Source organism: Mastigoproctus giganteus, chromosome 4, assembly GCF_048544385.1.
Source record: "Mastigoproctus giganteus isolate SK-2022 chromosome 4, ASM4854438v1, whole genome shotgun sequence".
NCBI classification, from domain to species: Eukaryota; Metazoa; Arthropoda; class Arachnida; order Uropygi; family Thelyphonidae; genus Mastigoproctus; species Mastigoproctus giganteus.
Window position 1 is genome coordinate 87,399,955 of NC_143578.1, and position 22,482 is coordinate 87,422,436.

General features: G+C 38.6%; 1 protein-coding gene across 1 annotated transcript in view; it reads right to left on the bottom strand.

Moving 5' to 3' along the window:
• The window catches only part of LOC150086888 (IQ motif and ubiquitin-like domain-containing protein), a 257,010-nt gene that overhangs the window by 68,869 nt on the left and 165,659 nt on the right, over positions 1-22,482 (bottom strand). The window contains exon 9 of the mRNA XM_090371662.1: positions 10,185-10,451. Within this exon, the coding sequence (XP_090227788.1) occupies positions 10,185-10,451 (267 nt within the window). The remainder of the gene's footprint in view (positions 1-10,184; positions 10,452-22,482) is intronic.

Here is a 22,482-nt window from a genome sequence, read left to right on the forward strand (position 1 = left end):
ATTCTCAACACTTAGAACAATAACTGACCAGTTGCTAGAGTAGCAAAGTACATTATATATGATGTTTCATTGACTTTGAAAGGGCAGCATGGATGGAAAAGTAATTTGTAAATTAATGAAATATTATGGGCTACGAAATAAAATGATCAACCTTGTAATAAAATTGTACATAGAGTATAAGTAAAGATGCTCTGTAATGGCCAACTGAGTAAGAGGTTACTACTAATAGCAGTGTCAGACAAGAATATATACTCTACAATTTTTCTAATAGTAATGGTTTGAATAATGAAGATATTAAATAGAGAAAATATAGGAAAATAGTGAGGAATGATAAACAAATTAAATGATTCAGACTTTGCAGATGACATATGCATATAGCCCAAAGACATCAACATATGCAACAAAAAAAAAAAAAAATTATTTAAGTAAAAAATCTGAAATGTTTGGTTTAAGAAAAAATACAGTATAAATAAAACAAAGATAATGAAAATTAACCCAAAACAAAACAGAATGGTAACAAAGGAGAAGAAACAATTGAGTTCAATAATTATTCTCAATGCTGCAATTTTATCGATGTAAGGACTGTTGTTTCTAAAACCTATTTTATTTATTTCTTGTTTTATCCTTACAAGTACTACAATCGATGATACTTTCCTACAATACTTAGAAATGTTATTTTCCACCAGTTTTTTTACATTCGGTTTTGTTCCTTTTTTTTTTGATATTTTAACAATTAAAATAACAAAAATATTCCAAACAGGGAGGTGTGGAGGATGATATAATCAAGCCTGGATTAAGGCATGGGCTTTAGGGGCTACAGCCCAGGGGCCTCTGCCAGCTGGAGGGCCTCAAGAGATTAAGTGAAAAGTTATTTCATTTGTGAATGCTGAATCAAAGTATAAGTACTCTAAATTATCTATTTTAAAAAAGGGTTCAATTAATATACTGTATATATATTTGTAGTAAACATTCTACAGCAAAAAGAAACACTGTACTGTACACATATATATTATATAACGGTTTGTGATGTTATACAGACTTTATAATATGAATAACGGTTTTATCGGTTATTGTTATTGTTATTTTTGGTTTTTAGGAGCATTAGCAACTAAGGCCATATTGCTCCGGGATATGCAGTTGTCATTCCCTGACCTTTCCACATCCTCCATATTTGGTGGTGACGGGCTCGAAGCCCGGTCTAATCAAGAAGCGTGTGCTACGCACTGCTGCTTCTTCCCACCTGGCTACGGAGGCGCCCGGTTTTATTGGTTGGAACCCTGCAAAATGTTCTCTCTAATGGCATTTTTTATTGTTTTGAAATCTGACAAGACTGACATTGGTGTTTATAGTTACTGTGGTAAGTTTATAATTATAGTATGTTATTATATCACGTATATGATAAACTGTTGTGATTAATTTTTGATAGAGATTTAAGAGTGGACGCCAATAAGGCAGACGTTATTCGGTTTGCTAAGGCCGTATAGTGTAATGTCACCTTGTCAAGCCTAGCAGCAAATTTAATTTAATTTTTTTTTCCTTTTGAAAATATTACTGGGGACCTCAACAGTACCCGTAGTCCAGGGGGTCTACAAAATCTTAATTCTGTGCTGGATACAATGAATAGAATACTAAAAAGTCCAAGAGCATTCAATAATAATATAAGAAATATTTTGTTTCTATTCAAAGTGAATAAAAACAAAGTCAATACTACTTGAGTGGGAAAGAGACTATAAGTGTGAGGACATAGGTTATACCGTATGATAGCATACGGTATAACGTAAAAACTAGATAGCGTAATACGTATCACTGCATTAGTTTAGTGTACAACTGTCAATTAAATTCATTAACCTTATTAATTTTCATTGTTAATTAATTAAATAGTATTTAAACGGAAATCATGCTCCAGACTAGAGCAGCAAAGTAACGTGCACAAAATAGCAGGAGTGCTGAGGCTCGGGGGGAGAACTGAAAGGAGTGATTCTCCAATGCATTACAGCCTAAAAAAATGTGCAACCTGTGAGATGTTTGCAGAACTTTCTGGAACAGGACATGATCTAGCTAAGGAAGATATCTTTGTTTGTGTGTGCTGGGCGCAGAGAGTATCAGGAAATTAGGTGTTCTGATGGGTGACTAAGAGAGTTTGAAGAGTAGGGTAGATGCTCTTGAAGGAATTAAAATGTGGGGCCCATGAAGCTCTAAGCTGCCCAACTCAACACCAGAGCTCACTCTTGTGCATCAGGCAACAAAGGGGCAATTTTCAAGGCAGAATGTACTGGTCCCACAGGAGCTAGTTATTGTCGGTGACTGTATCGCCAGGAAGATGGGAAATATATTGTGCAAAAAGGATAGGTGGAATAGGAATAGGGTATGTTTGCCAGGGGCAAAAGTTGACGTTGCAGAGCAGATATCATCTTTTATGGGCACAAAGGGTGATACTGTTATACACGTTGACACTAATGATATTAAGAGTAGATCTACAGACTTACTTAACAAGTACAGGTCAATGTTAAAAAAAAAAGTCACAAGTTAGGGTTAACTTTGAAAGTGTCTGTAATTGTGCACAGACATAATAAGAGGGAGTATATGACGACAGCCTTGTCAATGAATTCGGCCCTGGAGAGAGACCCTGCAAGATTCATGGGGTAGAATTTTTCTCACTGTGGTCTGTGCTTTTTAACGGGAGAGACTGTTTCTAAAGGTATGGGCAAGGCCGCCGCAAGTGGGTAGGCGAGGTAAGCGTCGCTTACGGGCGGCAGTTCAGGAGGGTGGCAAAAATTTTTTTGACACCTGCAAGTCAGACCTTTGTTTAACGAACTTCTTTATAGCGAAATTTTCTATTTGATGATATTTTTTGAATTCTCCTTGGTAATTACATTTAAAATAATTTCCTTAGAACGAAAAAAATTTCCATATAACGAACAGATTACGTGAGACTTAACTGGGAATGCACTGTTTGCACCTCTGTCTTCAGGCAATTGAGGAAATTAGCTTGGTTTCACTTATTTACCTCTTAATTCGTTAGGTTAACATGCTTTGGCTCTTAATTCATGCTACTAAGCACGTATTAAGGGCCAAAGCATGTTACTGGGGGGGGATGTCATGAGATATCACAATATGTCAGAGCTGAAACGAAGAGAAAGAAACGGGAAAACAGTATTTTTTTAAACAGCTGACAAAAATTGATGATTCTTCTTGCCCATACAGTACTACACGATTTCATGTGGATTAAGAATAAGAATTACTCATACACGTCAACAGAAATGCTTCTTTTCTTTCTTTCTTTCTTTCTTTTTTTTTTTTTTTTTTTTTTTTTTTTTGTTCTGGGGATTGCTGCCTCCACACTCTGCTAATATAAAGACAATCTGTATGATACTAACAACAACTCATACAATTACTGCAAAACAGACATCAAATCATCAAGAAACAACTTGAAAACAAACAAGCAAAAAAAAACCTCAACTCATCAGTCCTCGCATGCCGGCTGGTGCACTTCATCAAACATCCACACTGAAAACACTTGTATTCCGAAACTATCAGATTCACACTCATACACCATTCAATTACACCCTTACATCCATCCTTTCGTAAACGGAATAACAAGCAATAACTGAGGCAGCAGAGCAGCACAATAATGACTAAACAGCAGCACGATAATTTTGCATTTGATGCTAAAATTAGAAGCGAATTTGCATCCAATCAAGCAATCGGAAATGAAAAATGAGGTAAATTACACATTCCCAATAGTCAGCCAATCACAGAAATCAACTGGACAAGCACTTCATTCTTCAGCCATGCCTAAAACACAGATACCCATATTCTGGATGTCAGCCAGAATAATACTGTATATATGACATGTTGAAGAACTTTATGACAATTCAAGCACATACACATGAAGAATACAGCACTAGAAGAACAATAAAACATGGAGGAGGAAATATCTAAAGATGAATTCAACACAGACTTAAAGTCCTTTAGCAATAACAAAGCACCAGGAATTGACAACATACCCGCAGAACTGTTAAAATACAGTGGAGGTGGAGAAAATCTGAAGAAAACATTATTTGAACTGATAAAAAAGATATACAGGGATGAGTGTTGACTGGAGGATTTCTGCACATCAATCATAATCCCCATACCCAAGAAGATGACACGAACAATATTCCAAGACTACAGAACTATAAATCTTGTTACCCATGCATCCAAGATTCTGCTGAAAGTCATCAAAGTTTGCATGGAGAGTCATATTGAACAATTTCTGGATGACTGAGTGTGGTATTCACAGAGACAGATTGATGAAACATTAGCATTAGCATTAGTTGAGGCATATGATGCAAGAAAGCAAGCTTATACAGCATCAGCCAAAAAAAAAAAAAAAAAACCCTTCCCATTTCACCCATCTGGTCACTCCAAATGTTTGTCTAGTTCAGCCGTAAATTTATTTAAGCTATCCACTTCCACAACAGTAGATGGAAGTCTGTTCCAGGATTCAACTACCTGCTGGCTAAAGGCAAACTTCCGCACATCTATCCTACAACTGCCTTTCCTCAATTTGAATCTATGCCCCCCTCTGATTAAGAACCTGAGGGGGGCAACAACAGACTTTCATCTGTTGTTTGTTGTGGAAGTTGATAGCTTATATAAATTTAAGGCTGAACTAGACAAATATTTGGAGTGACCAGATAGGTAAATGGGAAGGGTTTTTTTTTTTTTTTTTGGCTGATGCTGTCTGTGTAAGCATGCTTTCTTGCATTATATGCCTCAACTAATGCTAATGTCTCATCGATCTGCCTCTGCGAAAACCACACTGTGATTCATCCAGAAATTGTTCAATATGACTTGGAACGTTTAGAGTGTTGGGTGAGAAAATGTATAACAGGGAAGAACCTTTATGTGTGTTTAAATGGAAATCATGCCCCAGACTAGAGCAGCAGAGTAACGTGCACAAAAGAGCAAGAGTGGTGAGGCTCGGGGTAGAACCGAAAGGAGTGATTCTCCAATGTATTACAGCCTAAAAAAAAATGTGCAACCTGTGAGATGTTTGCCGATCTTTCTGGAACAGGACATGATCTAGCTAAGGAAGATATCTTTATTCTGCTAAAAGTCATCAAAGTTTGCATAGAGAGTCATATTAGAACCTATAGTAGTTGGTTCTGTGCTTGGGTTGGAGGTTGAGAAGACGAAAGAAGATATTTGTTGACATTAGACCTGAACTTCTGTAGACTGTAATTTTCAGGAAATACATACGAAGGAAGGTTGTTCCAGAAAACAGCAGTAGGATGAATAAACGAGGAAGATGAAAAGTTGGTTCTGTGAGTTTGAAGTTGGACAGTATATGGATGTTGGCGGCACGTGTTCGAACTGTTTTGAAAGAGAGAGGGGTAATTATAGAAGCCAATTCAAAAGGCATGCAGCAGAAACAGTACGTCTGTGATATATCATTTTGCCTAGAAATCGGAGTGTTGCCAAAGATAAGCATAGGAGCAGAAGAATCCTTTTTGCGAGATATCAGACAAGACTGAGTTTTAGAAGGATTGAAATCAACTAAGTTGTCTTTACCCCATTGGAGAATTACCTGGAGATTGGCATTTAAGGAATTGGTAGCAGATATTCGAGAAGTTGAAGCTGATTGAGCAGGGCAAGGTTTCTCAAAATGGAAAGTGGAATGCAATGTGCTATCATCAGCAAACTATGGATAGGATTTCCAGTCAACAGAAGAAGGTCATTAATATACAAGAGGAAAAGAGTGGGGGAAAGAATTGAACCTTGGGGGAAACCAGCATTAGTGGAAAATTTAGAAGACAGAGACTGATTGCTCACCCTCAGTGAGCGATCAGAGAGAAAACTGGATAACCAATTACAAAAAACAGTTGGCAAACCATAAGATGGAAGCTTGTTTAGGAAACCTTTATGCCAAACACGATTGAAAGCCTTTGAGATGTCAAGAGCAACTACTTGTGTTTCGCCAAACCTTTCCATTGAATTAGTCCATAAATGGGTAACATAAGCCAGAATATCACCAATGGATCGACACTGACGGAATCCATACTGGCGATTGTTGATCAGACGGAAGGTTTCTAGGTAGTTTAAGAGTTGGCGGTTAATTGATTTGTCCATTACTTTAGAAAGAGTAGAAGTAATTGCAATGGGACGATAATTTGATGGGAGGGATAATTTGCCACCCTTTTTAGGAACTGCCTGGATATGAACAAATTTCCAAGCAGAAGGAAAAACACCTTTGGAATAAGAAAGAGAAAAATGGCAGCAGAGAACAGGAGTAAGTTCAGGAGCACAGGTTTTGAGATCAAGTGGAGAAATATCATCAGGACCTGGAGCTTTCTTCGCATCAAGATTCGTCAAAATCCTTCTGACATCCTTTTGACGGAAGCCACAGGAGGCATTCAATGGAGCGTGTGGGGAATGGTGGGAGGTGTTTTACCAAGATCGTTAATACAGGAGTTGGAAGAAAAATGGGATGCTAGCAGGTCAGCTTTTATCCTTGGCTGAAGTGACAACAGAACCAATTGGTTTTGACAGAGGTGGAAGCAGAGATGGGTAAAAGTTGCGGCCAACAGCTTTTGCAAGTGACCAAAATGCTCGGCTACCATTAGGGCAAGAAGTAAGTTTTCTACTCTTAGCCTGTTCAAACTCTAGTTTGGACTGATTAATAACTGCTTTACAATTGTTGCGAGCTTTGGTGCAGACAGAAAATGAAACTGAAATTTGGAAACAAGCCAATTATGATATGCAACGTTCTTCTCTTGAACAGTCTTAGCACATTTATTGGAAAACCAAGGTTTAAAGGACGGGATTTAAAAGTGGAGTGTGGAATCAAGGATTCCGTTCCTACAAGAATAATTTCACTGACATGATCTGAGCAAATGTTGACATCAAAAGTTTTGAAACAGTAATTCAACCAAGGAAAAGAAGAAAAGAAATCTTGCAGGTCTTCTCATTTTGCATTCTTGTAATGCCAAACAATACGAGGTTGGTAATAGCCGTGAGATAAAGGCTCCATTGGAGAAGAGACAATCACCAAGTTGTTTCTTTGTTGTTATTTGGTTTTTAGGAGCATTAGCAACTAAGGCCATATTGCTCTGGGATATGCGATGGTCATTCCCTGACCTTTCCGCATCCTCCGTCTTTGGTGGTGACGGGCTCGAACCCCGGTCTAATCAAGAAGCGTGTGCTACGCACAGCTGCTCCTTCCCACCTGGCTACGGAGGCGCCCACCAAGTTGTGATCTGAGAAGGGTTATTTGCGAGAAAAAGATCAACGATGTTGGTTGCATGGCTAGGATTGTCCAGTATTCTTGTAGTAAATGAACAATCTGTGCAAGGTCATTAGTAATGCAAAAGCCTCAGCATCTCGACCAGCTGGGTCGGTGTGACTAGAAAACAGAGGCCAGCTGGGGTTGTGAACATTAAAATCACCAAGGAAAATTACCTCACTGTTAGGAAAGTTGGACTGGGAAAAGTCAAGTTGCAGAGAGGAAGTCAAAGCTGATTAGTGATTAGTGGAGTTGGGAGAACGGTAGAGAACAACAGATGAATTTGACAGATGAAAATCTCTCTACCTGATTACTTCGGTGAAGTAATGAGGTAGAGAGATTTTAATCCAGAGAAGATCGAAAAGAGGAGATTCCAAATTACCAAGTCTTTGACAGGGAATAGGACATATGGACAAGTACCACCTTTGAGGTGAAAGGAATCATACAGCGAATAATATGGGCAACTAAGATGAGCAGTAGTTGAATCAACTGATAACTGAGATTCTGTCAGAAAAAGTACATGGGGTTTTGGCAGACTGCAAGTGAAAATGGACATTGTTGAGATTAGAATTGAGACCATGTATATTTGAGAAATGAACAAGGAAGTGTTTTGGAGGTTTAGATCTTTTCGCAAATAAGCTTACCCTATTCGTTTGACAATTCATGATGTATTCAATAGTAAGAAAAAGTGGAGCGGACATGCTGTACGAAGTAATGAAATTTTTGGATATGGCATACACATGATAAGAACATACCGAGATCCTTAGGCGCCTCCGTAGCCAGGTGGGAAGGAGCAGCAGTGCGTAGCACACGCTTCTTGATTAGACCGGAGTTCGAGCCCGTCACCACCAAATATGGAGGATGCGGAAAGGTCAGGGAATGACCACTGCATATCCCGGAGCAATATGGCCTTAGTTGCTAATGCTCCTAAAAACCAAATAACAAATAACAACCGAGATCCTTGACATAATGTGGCCTCGACAATGCCCCATGCATACACACTGCTCGGACTCCCTCCAGTCACTATCTGGCAGAGTAGAGGTGGCAAGATTATACACTAGCTGATCTGGAAGCCTCCTAAAGAGTTACCAATAAGGTCGGTCCAGTGTACTAACTAGCAGCGGGTCTGCGAATACCGTTTTAGAGCTGTACCCTCGAAACGTAAGGAAGATTGGATTTCACCATGATGTTCATCATAACCTCAAAAGTCATCAGTCATACTGCATGATAGAAGAGATGGGGAAGGGTTGATACAAGTTGATACAATGGATAAAAGGGTGGTTGAGAAGAAAGAGTGTTGTTATTAATGGAAGCTGCTCTTCGTGGACTAATGCTATTAGTGGAGTCCAGCAGGGTTCGGTGTTGGGCTCACTGTTGTTTTGTATATTATTAATGATATTGATGAAGGTATATCAAGCTTAATGTTGAAGTTTGCAGATGATACAAAGGTTGGCAGGGTTGTTAATGGCAGTAATGGCAGTGTGCTACTACAACAGGATCTAAAAAATTTGGGCAGATGGGCTGATAAGTGGCAACTGAAATTTAACACTGACAAATGCAAAGTACTGCATATGGGCTGAAGTAACCCCAGAGAAACGTACGTAATGTGTGGTAAGTACACTATATACCCCATGACCAGGCTGCCAGAGCTGGTCATGGGGTATTGTCAGTGATATACAGGAATTTTGCTGGTAGGGAAAAGGAGGTGATTATCCCTTTGTATAAGGCAATGGTCAGACCATGCCTTGAGTACTGCGTATAGGTACAGAGGCCTCATTTTAGGAAAGATGTAGAGTTGCTGGAGTAAGTACAGAGAAGGGCAGCAAGATTGGTGAAGGTAATGAAAGGGTGGCTTTTTTGTTTGTTATTTGGTTTTTAGGAGCACTAGCAACTAAAGCCATATTGCTGCGGAATATGCAGTGGTCATTCCCTGACCTTTCCGCATCCTCCGTATTTGGTGGTGACGGGTTCGAACCGTCACCACCAAATAACCCCGGTCTAATGAAGAAGCGTGTGCTACGCACCTGCCTACGGAGGCGCCTGAAAGGGTGGCCTTACGAAGAAAGGCTTAAAAGGGAGGGATTCTTCGTCTCTCTTGCTCAGCTTACAAATCTGAGGGGGCATAAATTCAAAAAACAGGACAGTTGTAGAATATATGTGCAGAAATTTGCCTTTAGCCAGCAGGTAGTTGATTGCTGGAACAGACCCATCTGTAGTTGTGGAGGTTGATAGTGTAAATAAATTCAAGGAGGAACTGGACAAACATTTAGAGTGAATAGATATGTGAATTTTTTTTTTTTTTTTTTTTTTTTGGCTGATGCTACATACGCTTGCTTTCTTGCACCACATGTCTCTACTACTATTCTCTGCAAAAAGTTTAACCTGCCCTGAGAATTAAGATAATTGAATTATTTATGCACTTTAAAAAAAACAAAATCCAGCTTAAAGGACAAGATAATCCTGCAAGGTTCATGTAAAGTAAGATATAGTCATTTTATGATGAATTCTGAAGGACAAATGGAACTATTGATATGAATGCCAGATTTAATATTTATGAATTGTAAAATATTGAATTTTTTATTTATTGATTTATTTTTTTAACTGGGTGAGATTTAAAGAATTCCAGATTATAAAGTGCCAGATTTTACAGAGTTTATTGTATTTGTTTCATTTCATTTAATACTGAAAATTTTTGTTAAGCAAACTGAAATGGGTTAATGAATAAAAGAAATCATTGTGTATTATAAGAATAAGTGATTAGTAATAATTAGATGCTAATTCTTTTCTCAACAAATTTAGGTGTTATATTTATATGTCTTTTCTAGATTTACTTATTACAATACCAAAAATAAATAAAAAGGAATATAAATGATATAATACAATGCAGTAAGTAATATTCAAAATATTTAACTTGTACCTGTAACAAATACACAAGTCCTCCCATGTTTCCTAGGTCTTCCTCATTTTCTTTTAACAATTTAAGCATGCGCTTAAAAATTTCACATTCCTTTCTTTCCCACCCTTCATTTAAAAGATACTGACAACTCTCACATTTTATAAATCTATTACTGTATATATTGCTGCCAACAGCCCCCCTGCTCTTATCTTCTTGTTGTATATAGTACTGGTCACATGCTGTACATGCTATAATTGATTTACTTAGAGTAAGTGGGTCTCCTGATATCTGAAAAAAAAAAAAATAAATAAAAATAAAATAAATGGAAATACATATTATAAATAAATAAACAAGCGTGTGTGTATATATATAATATATATTAATTGCTGCTAAAGTTAATTCAAATTATTGCACTGATAATTTTTAATATTTAAATTATAATATTTTTAATGTTTACACTATAATATTTTTAATGACTGATGAATCACTAATGCTATTTTGCAATTGTACATCACCTGTTCATTTTTATTTAAGTTTATTGTAATTTTTGTTCTTTCTATTCTAACATTTATTTATTCATATGAACACCCATTCATGTGAATGAATAAATGTATTATATTTTCTTATTTTTTAATAATAAAATGTTTATTGGCAAAGTACTGCAACAAATAAGGTCGACAGCCGAACTACATTAGAGCACAATAGCTGAACTTTATTTTACATTGACTGGGCTCCGTTACAACAAAAAAGCATAAAAAAATACCAATAAACTTTATATATATATAAAATAAATAATGTTCTATATTACCATTTTTCACAAAAGGTACTTGGGCATATAATTTACAGGACATATATAATTTTTTTTATAATTATACTAGATGCCGTCTCCAGTGCAATGTACCATAGCTCTGGTTGCATAATGTATATTCTCATATACAGGATGTCTCAAAAATATTGGTACAAATGTTTAGGGGAGGTAGGTAACATCTAAAGGAATGTGAATTGCATAGGAACCCATAACCGGAAACGTCACGGGGAAAGTAGTAGCAGAGGCACAAGAAGCAGAAATGACACAAGGCAGTAATTAGTGACAAACATTTATTTGACATAATATTAATAATGGAGTACGAGATGGATGCATTTCATGATGTTACAACAGATGCTCGAAGGTTTCACCATGACATGCGATGCCAATCCATGCGTGACACCGACACAGCATGGATTGGCGGACACGGTCAACCACACCTGGAGTTTCTTTGACAGTAGCAGCAGTGCAGATGAGTCTCGTTACGAGATCCATTTCTGTCTCCACAGGTGATTCATACACGATAGATTTCAGGACCCCCCACAGAAAAAAATCAAGGCTCGATAAATCAGGTGAGCATGGGGGCCAGGCAACAGGTCCACCACGACCAATCCATCGACGCCCCCAAAACGCGAGACACTCCTAAGGCAGAGGCAATGGCACGTGTGCTGGTAGTAGGATTATTCTGGACGGCATTCAACACACTTTCTTTCATGGCGGGAGTTCGCGTCGAACGTGGTCTGCCCGCACTACTCCTGTTACGTCTAAATGACCAATAATCGCACAAATTTTGATGCACACGCACAAACAAATGGTGGTCTGGTACATATCTGTCTGGGAAGCGTTCTCCATAAATTCGTTGAGCGGATCGTCCATTGTCCTCTGCTAATCCATACACTAGGTGCATGTCTGCTAGCTGACAGTTCATATATCGATGCATGCTCTTCGTGCGGCGACTACTGCTTGAATGAGTAAACCAGAAATTTTACCTCTCGCGAACTGATGAACAGTGCCATCTAAGGACTTATGGTGACGTTTCTTGTTACGGGTTCCTATGCAATTCACATTCCTTTAGATGTTACCTACCTCCCCGAAACGTTTGTACCAATATTTTTGAGACACCCTGTATATATGAGGTATGGCAATAAAATTCTTGGACTGGTGTAATAAAAAGAACACAAAGTGAAGAAGCTCAAAAAAGATTTATTTTTATTCAAAGTAATCACAACCTAAGTGAATGCACTTATCACACCATTTTAAAAGTTTCTGAAAAGAGTCAGCGAAGGCATCCAAAGAGATGATGTTCAGTTTGGCAGTTATGTTTTTCTTTGTCCTCAACAACCTGAAATCTTTTTCCTTTGAAGGCAGTTTTCTCCTTGGGAAGGAGGAAGAAGTCTGCTTGTGCTAGATCAGGAAAGTAGGGTGGATGGTTGATCTGAATAATGCTATGTTTCAGAAATATCTTCAAGAAATGTCCACACCAAGTGTGCAATGAGCAGGGGACATTGTTGTGTAACAAAAACTAGGGCACCTCCGTAGCCAGGTGGGCAGGACCAGCAGTGCATAGCACATGCTTCTGATTAGACCAGGTTCGAGCCCATGATCACCAAATATGGAGGATGCGGAAAGGTCAGGGAATGACCACTGCATATCCCCGAAGCAATGCTCCTAAAAACCAAAACAACAACAGCAACAAAAACCAGTTGCCTTTCTCTCTATGGTCTCTTGAATTTGTGGCGTTATCTGGAAAATGCACTTCAATAGTCTTTGCAGCATCTGTATGTAGAATGCAGCATTAACTCTCTCTAACACTTATTCCTTGTGCATCACACCATTTGTTGAAAAGTATGATCAGCATCACCTTCATCCTGGATTCTATAAATGACACTTTTTGGGTTTTGGTGATGATTTTAAAGTCCATTGCATGCTCTGACACTTTGTCTCTGGGTCATACTGAAACACCAACACTCATCTCTAATGACAATATAGTTGAGGAAATTATGATCGCCTTGACAGCTCTGGATGAAATCTTTGTATAATGACACTTTGTGAAGCTGTGTGGCACAAATTTTGCACACATCTTCCTTTTCCCTAAATCTGCATGCAGAATTCAATGAATTGTCTCCTTATTCATATCCAACACATCAGCCATCATCCTGAGGATCAAATGCCACAATTTCCTGAACCTTTGTTCTCATTTCAAGAGGTTTACAGATGCCCACTTCTTCAGTCATCACAAACACCCTCACATCCACTTTGAACCGCTTATACCATTCAAATACACTGGTGCAACTTAACGTGTCACCACTATAAATAGTTTTTAACATTTCACACATTTCTATTGCAGATTTTCCCAGTTTAAAGCAAAATTTGATATTCGTTCATTACTCCACTGTAAAATCATGACACAGAATGTTAACATACTAATGAAATTGTTTGTTATTTGTAACGTGTTAGCCTACTGGCCAAATCTGCAGCACCATCTGTTCAAGGAAGTTTGAACTAAAACACACCACTTCTATTTATTTTCTAACTCATTGAACACGAGCACAACAGCATCAGTCCTGGAACATTATTGCCACACCTTGTGCATGTGTACATATACACTGGTGTTCAACAAAAGTACATCACCCCTTAAAATTGTAATTGTCGTCCAAGTAATGTAAGTATATGGCAATATTTCTTACAGATTGCATCAGATAAGATTGACATGCATAGGTGATGATGTAACATAGCATCAGCTGTTTTACTTTCAGTTATATAAGCACGCTCTGCAAGAGTTGCAGTCATTTCTTGCTTGTGTCAGGATGTTGAGTTACGTGCAGTTGACAGCACGAAGAAAGAGTGCTATTGTTGCTTTACGTGAGGAAGGATGTTCTTCGCATCGTATTGCTTATAGAGAGTCTTGTAATCAGTTGACAGTGTGTAGATTTCTTTCCAAACCCAAGAATGCTGGTTCTGCTGATAGGAAAAATGGAACCAGATACAAACGAGTCTCTACGCCAAAACAGGACCGCATTTTGAAGCACTTATGCCTTAAAAACCATAAAGCTTCTTCATCTGAGCTGAAAAGAGAATGGGAAGAACATACAGGAGTGGTAGCAAGTGCAGTAACAGTCAGAAGAAGACACCTCTTCAAAATGGACTTATAGCCCGTCATCCTAAGAAGAAGCCCATCCTCAGACACAAAATGAAAAAGGCCCAATTAATTTGGTGTAAGGAGCATGTCAAAAGAACCCCCGAGCAGTGGAAGTCAGTTATTTTCTTGGATGAGAAGAAATTCAACCAGCATAGCTCTGATGGGAGACAAACGATTCACCATAGACATGGTGAAGAATGCCATCCAGACTGTATGGTGTCTACAGTGAAATTCCCTACCAGCCAAATGATATGGGGGTACATTTCGTATCTCAGAGTAGGTCACTTTCAGTTTATAAAAGGGTCCGTAAATTCCAATAGATACCTGGCTATATTGGAAGGCAAACTGCTGCTAACCATTAATAGAGATCATTTCAACTTGCCAAGTAACTTCGCCTTTTTCCGGACGACTCTGTTCCTTGTGATTGGGCGAAAAGTGTAAGTAGGCACGTCTGTAGTTACTTTAGCTTCATTTCTGTATTAGAGGTTTGACAGTAATGTGTTTACATTTGTTACAGATGAAAAAATGGTAGGAAGAATGCTCCATTACAACTGTTAGCTGCCCAGCAAACATCCCGGACCTGAATCCTATAGAGAAATGTTGGCATCGTGTGGAATCTGCAGTTACCAGAAAGAAACCAAAGACCCTCCATTAATTTCAGAAAGCCATAGTTCGTGTTTGGAACCACAAGCTATCAGTTGATTATCTTCAGAAATTGATCTTGTCAATGCCTCAACGTTGTGCTGCTGTCATCAGGGCAACATGATTAGTGAATGGAACAAAGGGTTGCTCTTACGAAGACAGGCTTAAGTTTTGCAAATTACAGTGCCCGGAGAGTAGGCACCTGCGAGGTTATTTTGTTATTTGGTTTTTTTAGGAGCATTGGCAACTAAGGCCATATTGCTCCGCGAATATGTGGTGGTCATTCCCTGACCTTTCCGCAATCCTCCGTATTTGGTGGTGACAGGCTCGAAACCTGCGACGTGATCTGATTGAAGTGTATAAGGCCTTAAATGGTATGAGCATACTCAATGCTGATGGGATTATTCCTCAGATTAATCACCTGACGGGACATAAATTCAAATTGAGGAAAGACAGTTGTAGAATTTATGTGTGGAAATTTGCCTTTAACCAGTGAGTGGTTGATTCCTGCAACAAACTTCCATCTATCCTTGTAGAAGTTAACGGCTTAAATAAATTCAAGGCAGAACTAGACAAACATTTGTAGTGATTGGATGGGTGAAATGGGAAGATTTTTTTTTTTTTGCTGATGCTATATAAGCTTGCTTTCTTGCATCACATGCCTCTACTAATGTAATGTGAATGTTATTTTGGCTTTTAGTTGATCATTTATAAATTTTTCTGGGTATGTATTACTAAACAATGTTCTTAAGAACTGTATTGGAATAATTTCTTTGTTGTGAATTAAATTCGAGCTCTAAATTATGCCTAAAGAAAGTAAAAAAGCACTGCTCAAAAGAAACTTTATTTATCCAAAATTTAAAACAAATACACCAACCGTTTAACTATAATGGTTTAATACTGAAAACTATAAAATGTACCAAACGATATTACACTGTAAAATAATATATGCAAAAAACTGATTTACAAAATAAAATATGCGATAAAAATTTTAAAATATAATAAAATACTTAAAATACAATAAAATTAAAAGCGATAAAACATTGACTGAAGCTTTCGGGGGCTTCCGCCTCCTTTCTCAACAACAATGATGTTTAAGCAACACATCCTTAAGTAACAGGCTCACAGCACAAGTGGCTGACCAGGCGCATGCTCAATATTTCTTTCATGTGATCCAGAACCGGAAGCGGCTCAGGAGCGTGGAAATATAAAACGCTCGTCTTTTGCCAGGACCACGGCTTCCAGCAGGGGGTGAAATCGAACACCCCTGTCCCTATTCATACTATTGTTCTCTGATGAGCCTATCCACAAACTCTCCAGCCACTTATGGTCCCAGAACCTATGCGCCCGGTCAAGGATGACAGCATTCACAGGGGAGACCTGATGATGTTTCTCCCAATAATGCTCAGCAATGGCGGACTTATTGAACTCTGCGGTCTGTACAGCTCGCATGTGCTCCCCCAGATGGTCTTTTAGTCGCCGTCCTGTCTCCCCCACATAACATTTGGTTCCTTTTTTATAGTTTTCAGTTTTTATAGTTTGGTACATTTTATAGTTTTCAGTATTAAACCATTATAGTTAAACAGTTGGTGTATTTGTTTTAAATTTTGGATATGTACCCTCCCAACCTCAGAGGCCTTTTTGAAGAGAAACATTATTTCTATAGAAACAAAGATATAAATTTTGGATCATCTTAAAAAAGGGGAAAAGCTATCATGCATTGCAAAATGTTTAAATTTCAATTATGCAACAATCCAGACCATAAAGAAAAATAAGGATCTTGCAAGATCTTTTTATTTCTGTAAATATGACAGCTCATCCCCGAGCACCAATAATTAAGAAAATGGAAAAAGCACTCAGTATTTGGATTGACATTAGCAGTAAAAAGCAGATCCCATTAGATGGCGATGTATTACACAAAAGGCACAAAAAATTAATAACCATTTAAAAGAAAATCGAGAATCTTCGGTTAACTCGTTTAAAATGACCTTTACTTGTTGCCAGTTAAGGTCGTTTCAGTGACTTAAAAACTGAAGGGAAAAGTGCAGTGGCTGATAATGAAGTTGCCAAGAAGTATGCAGAAGAATTTCAAAAAAATTATTGAAAATTTTTGAAAAATTTTTTTTTTTTTGGCTGATGCCATATAATCTTGCTTTCTTAGCATTAGCAAAGGCACATGAGGCAAGAAAGCAAGCTTATATAGCATCAGCCAAAAAAAAAACAAAAAACCCTTATTTCACCCATCCACTCACTCCAAATGTTTGTCAAGTTCTGCCTTTAATCTATTTAAGATATCAACTTCTACAACGACAGATGGAAGTTTGTTCCAGCAATCAAACACCCGCTGGGTAAAGGGAAACTTCCACACATCTATCCAACAACCTTCTTTCCTCAATTTGAATATATGCTCTCTCAGGCAATTATCCTGAGCAGGACAAAGAATCCCATCAGCATTGAGCATGCTCAAACCATTCAAGGCTTTATACACCTCAATCAGATCACATCGCAGGTGCCTAGTCTCCAGACCTTGTAATTTGCAAAATTTAAGCCTACTTCGTAAGAGCAACCCTTTGTTCCATTCACTAATCTTGTTGCACTTCTCTGTACTCATTCAAACAGCTGTACATCCTTCTTAAAATAAGGCCTCCAGACCTGTATACAGTACTCAAGGTGTGGTCTGACCATTGCCTTATACAAGGGGATAATCACCTCCTTATCCCTGCTAGAAAAATTCCTGTACATCATTGACAAGACACCATGAACTACTCTTGCAGACCGTCTGCACTGCTCAGAAAACTTCATATCTTCCTGCAAAGTTACATCCAGGTCCTTTATATTCTCTACCACTGTCAGTGTGGTACCACAGAGTTGATACGTTACTCTGGGATTACTGCTTCCCATATGTAGTACTTTACATTTGTCAATGTTAAACTTCATTTGCCACCACTCAGCCCATCTGCTCAACTTTTCTAGATCCTGTTGCAGCAGTGTACTGTCATTAGTGTCATTAAAAACTCTGCCAACCTTCGTACTGTCTGCAAACTTGGACATTAAGCCTGATATAATATCATCAATATCATTTATAAATATAGAAAACAACAATGGACCCAACACCAAACCCTGGGAACTCCACTAATAAATAACATTAGTCCATGAAGAGCAGTGTCCATTTATTACCACTCTCTGTCCTCTCCCACTCAACCATCCCTTTATCCACAGCAGCAATTTGCCTCCAATGCCACGCTGCTCCAATTTGTGCAGCAGTCTTTCATGTGCAACAGTATCAAAGGTTTTTCTAAGATACAAATATATGATATCAAATTCTTTGCATCCAGTTCCTTTGTGAGTACATCATAGTATCCAATCAAATTAGTCAGACAAGACTTTCCCTTAACAAACCCATGCTGTCCGAGCTATAACTGAAGTCCTGTCTAGATGATCCTGCAACGCTTCTTTAACCAGTCCTTCCATTAATTTCCCTGGAACAGAAGTTAAACTAACAGGTCTGTAATTACCTGTGTCTCCCTTTAATCTTCCTTTGTGGATTGGGGTCACATTTGGACATCTCCAGTTCATGGGTACCTCTCCTGAGTCCAGGGAAGTAGTAGTAGTGGCATGTGATGCAAGAAAGCAAGTGTATCAGCTTATGCAGCATCAGCCAAAGGAAAAAAAAAAAAAAAAATCACACCATTCCCTCCAAATGCCTGTCGAGTTCCTCCTTAAATTTATTCAACCTATCAACTTCTGCAACGACAGATGGAAGTTTGTTCCAGCAATTAACCACCCGCTGGCTAAAGGTAAATTTCTGCACATCTATTCTACATCTGTCTTTTCTTAATTTGAATTTATGCCCCTTAGGTTCATAATCTGAAAAAGTGGAAGGATCCCATCAGAATTCAGCGTGCTCAACCCATTCAAGGCCTTATATACCTCAATCAGATCACTGCACAGGTGCCTAGTCTCTGGCTGCTGCAATTTGCAGAACTTAAGCCTCTCTTGGTAAGAGGATCCCTTCATTCCCCTCACCAATCTTGTTGCCCTTCTCTGTACACGCTCAAGTAAATCTACATCCTTCCTAAAATGAGGCCTCCAGACATTTACGCAGTACTCAAGGCGTGGCCTGACTATTGCCTTATACAGAGGGACAATCACCTCCTTCTCCCTGCTAGCAAAATTCCTATATATCATTGACAAAACCCCATGACCTGCCATGGCAGCCTGTCTGCATTGCTCAGAAAACTTCATATCTGACTGCACAATTACTCCCAGGTCTTTTTCATTTTCTACCACCTTAAGTGTAGTACCACACAGTTGGTACGTTTCTCTGGGGTTACTTCTACCCATATGCAGTACTTTGCATTTGTCAAGGTTAAACTTCAGTTGCCACTTCTTATCCCATCTGTCCAAATTATCTAGATCCTGTTGCAGTAGCACACTGCCATTAATGTCATTAACAACCCTGCCGACCTTTGTATCATCTGCAAACTTCGACATTAAGCCTGATATACCTTCATCAATATCATTGATAAATATACAAAACAACAGTGGGCCCAACACCAAACCCTGTGGGACTCCACTAATAACATTAGTCCACGAAGAGCAACACCAATTGATTACTACCCTCTGTCTTCTCCCACTTAACCATCCTTTTATCCATTGTAGCAACTTACCCTTAATACCATTCTGCTCCAATTTGTACAATAGTCTTCCATGTGCAACAGTGTCAAAAGCTTTCCTGAAATACAAATATATGATATCAAAATTATTTTTGGATCCAGTTCCTTTGTAACCACATCATAATATCCTATCAAATTTGTCAGATAAGACTTTCCCTTAACAAACCCATGCTGTGTCTGAATTATTGCTGCAGTCTTGTCTAGATGATCCTGCAATGCATCTTTAACCAGTGACTCCATTATTTTACCCGGAACAGAAGTTAAACTAACTGGTCTGTAATTACTCGCGTCACCCTTCGATCCCCCTTTGTGAGTTGGGGATACATTTGCACATCTCCAGTCAGTGGGAACCTCCCCTGAGTCCAAGGATGCTCTCATAATTATGGCTAAGGGTTTGCTTAGTTTCTTTGCCGCCTCCTTTAATATAACTGGATAGATCCCATCCACCCGAGGTGCTTTTTTTATGTTTAACTTCGATAATTGCTCCTCCACATTGCTTTCAGTTATTACAAAATCATTAAGTACCCTGCTACAATTTGATAACTTTCTGCCATTTTCAAACCTTAATAATTCCTCATGTGTGAATGTAGATGCAAAATACTCATTCAGTTTGTTTGCTATCTGAGCAGGTTCATCAACAGTCGAACCATCGATGTCAAGTGGACCAATCAGATTTAGCCCCTTCCTTTTAGAGTTTATATAAGTAAAGAAATCCTTGCTGTTTTTCTTAGCATCTTTTGCCAAGGATTTCTCGTAATCTGCCTTCGCCTGCCTAACCTCCTTTGTGACCTGATTACAGACTAGCTTATATCTGCCATAGGCTTCTGAGTTGCTTGATAATTTATATGCATCCCATGCATTTTTCTTCTCTGTTAAGAGTCTCCTTAGTTCATTAGATAACCATATAGGCCTAAACCTTGAACAATATTTCTTAATAGGTATGAAACTTTTAGTAGCATCCACGATTAATTCCTTGAAAGCTTACCACTTAGAATTTACTGTTGGTAACATCATCAGCTGATCCCACTGTACAGAATGGCTAAGGGTTTGCTTACTTCCTTTGCTGCCTCCTTTAATATAACTGGATAGATTGCATCCACCCCAGGTGCCTTTTTTATGTTTATCTTCAACAATTTCTCCTCCATTTTACTCTCAGTTAATACAAGATTATCCAGCTTACTGCCAGAGTTGAATACACCTCTGGCATTTCCCTCCTTGAATAACTCCTCATGTGTGCATGTTGATGCAAAATATTCATTTAGTTTGTTAGCTACCTGAGCAGAATCATCAACAGTTGAACCATCGATATTAAGTGGACCAATCTGATTCATCCCATTCTTTCTAGAGTTTACATAAGTAAAGAACTCTTTGCTGTTTTTCTTTGCATCCTTTGCCAAAGATTTCTCGTAATCTGCATTCGCCTGCCTAACCTCCTTTGTAACGTGGTTATAGACCAGCTTATATCTATCATAGGCTTCTGTGTCACATGTTAATTTATATGTATCCCATGCATTTTTCTTCTCTGTCACATGTCTAATTAGCTCATCTGACATCCATTTAGGCCTAAATCTTGAACAATATTTCTTTGTTGGTATGAAAAGTCTAGTAGCTTCAAAGATTAATTCTTTGAATGCTTCCTATTTTGAATTGCTGTTGGTAACATCATCAGTTCGTTCCACCGTATAGAATTTAAATACTGTCTCTGACCACCGTAGTCACCTTTACGAAATCAAAAAACCTTCCCTTTACCCTTGATGGTAGTCACCTCTTTGAGTAAATCCCACTACAGCACACTGCGATCACTGCCACCTAGTGGTTCCTTTATCTGCAGATTCTTGATGCATGAAAGATCATTACTGATAATCAGATCAAGAGTATTACTCCCTCTAGTTGCCTCCCGAACATGCTGCCATAGAAAACAATCATCCAATAAATCCACAAAAGCCTTGCTAGTGTGTGTGAGTGGCCAACTCACAAATTCAAGTCAATATCCGGGAAATTAAAATCGCCCATTATAAGACACTCTAATTTACTGGCCCACTCTATTTCTGTGCTCATTATACTCATCAGATTCATTAGGCCTATAACACACGCCTACTCTCATTTTTTCTTTCCCAGTGCTTATGTCACATCAAACAGACTCAACATTACCATTGTCCACCAACATCACTTGGATGCACTTCCTTAGATTTTGTGTTTCTTAAGTATCAGAATAACCCCTCCTCCCTTCCTGTCCTGTCTATCCTTTCTGTATACATTGTACTCCCCAAATTCCAGTTCTGCACTGCTTATGTCTGTGTGACACCATGTCTCTGATATCCCAACAATATCTGCCTTTGATGTCTTGACTAGCACTTCAAGCTCATTGAATTTATTAACTATACTCCTATCATTGGTGTACAAGCAAGTATACATCTACCTGTTTCTACTCTATTCTTAACTACCCTAACACAGCCCATGTATTTACTTGTTCCACTATGCCTCCCAGCAGTCCTGGAAATTCCCATTGCCTTGCTTTCCAGGCTGCTGCTCAATTGCATTTCAATAGAAGTAGTGGCTACTGTTAATCAATTAGTCCGTGTACCCCCCCCCAAGCTAACAGTTTTCCGACCCACCTAACTCTTCCTCGATAGCATCAACAAATATTCTTGCACCCTTTCTATTTAAGTGTATCCCATCCCTGTAGAATTAGTCTCTCCTGTTAACAAGCACACACCAGGCTGAGAAAAATCGTACCCCTTGAGCCTTGCACAATCTCTCCAAGGCCGAATTGATTGACAAGGCTCTCATCGTATACTCCCTCCTATCATGTCTGGTCAGAATTGCAGACACTTTCAAATTCAACCCTAATTCACGGCTTTTTTTTCAGCATTTTCCTGTACTTGTTAAGTAATTCTGCCGGTCTCCTACTCTTAATATCATTAGTGCCAATGTATACAACAATATCACCCTTTGTGCCCTGATATCTGCCCTACAACATCATCAACCTTTGCCCCTGGCAGACATACCCTAGTCCTGTTCCATCTATCCTTTTTTGCACAATATGTTTCCGGTTTC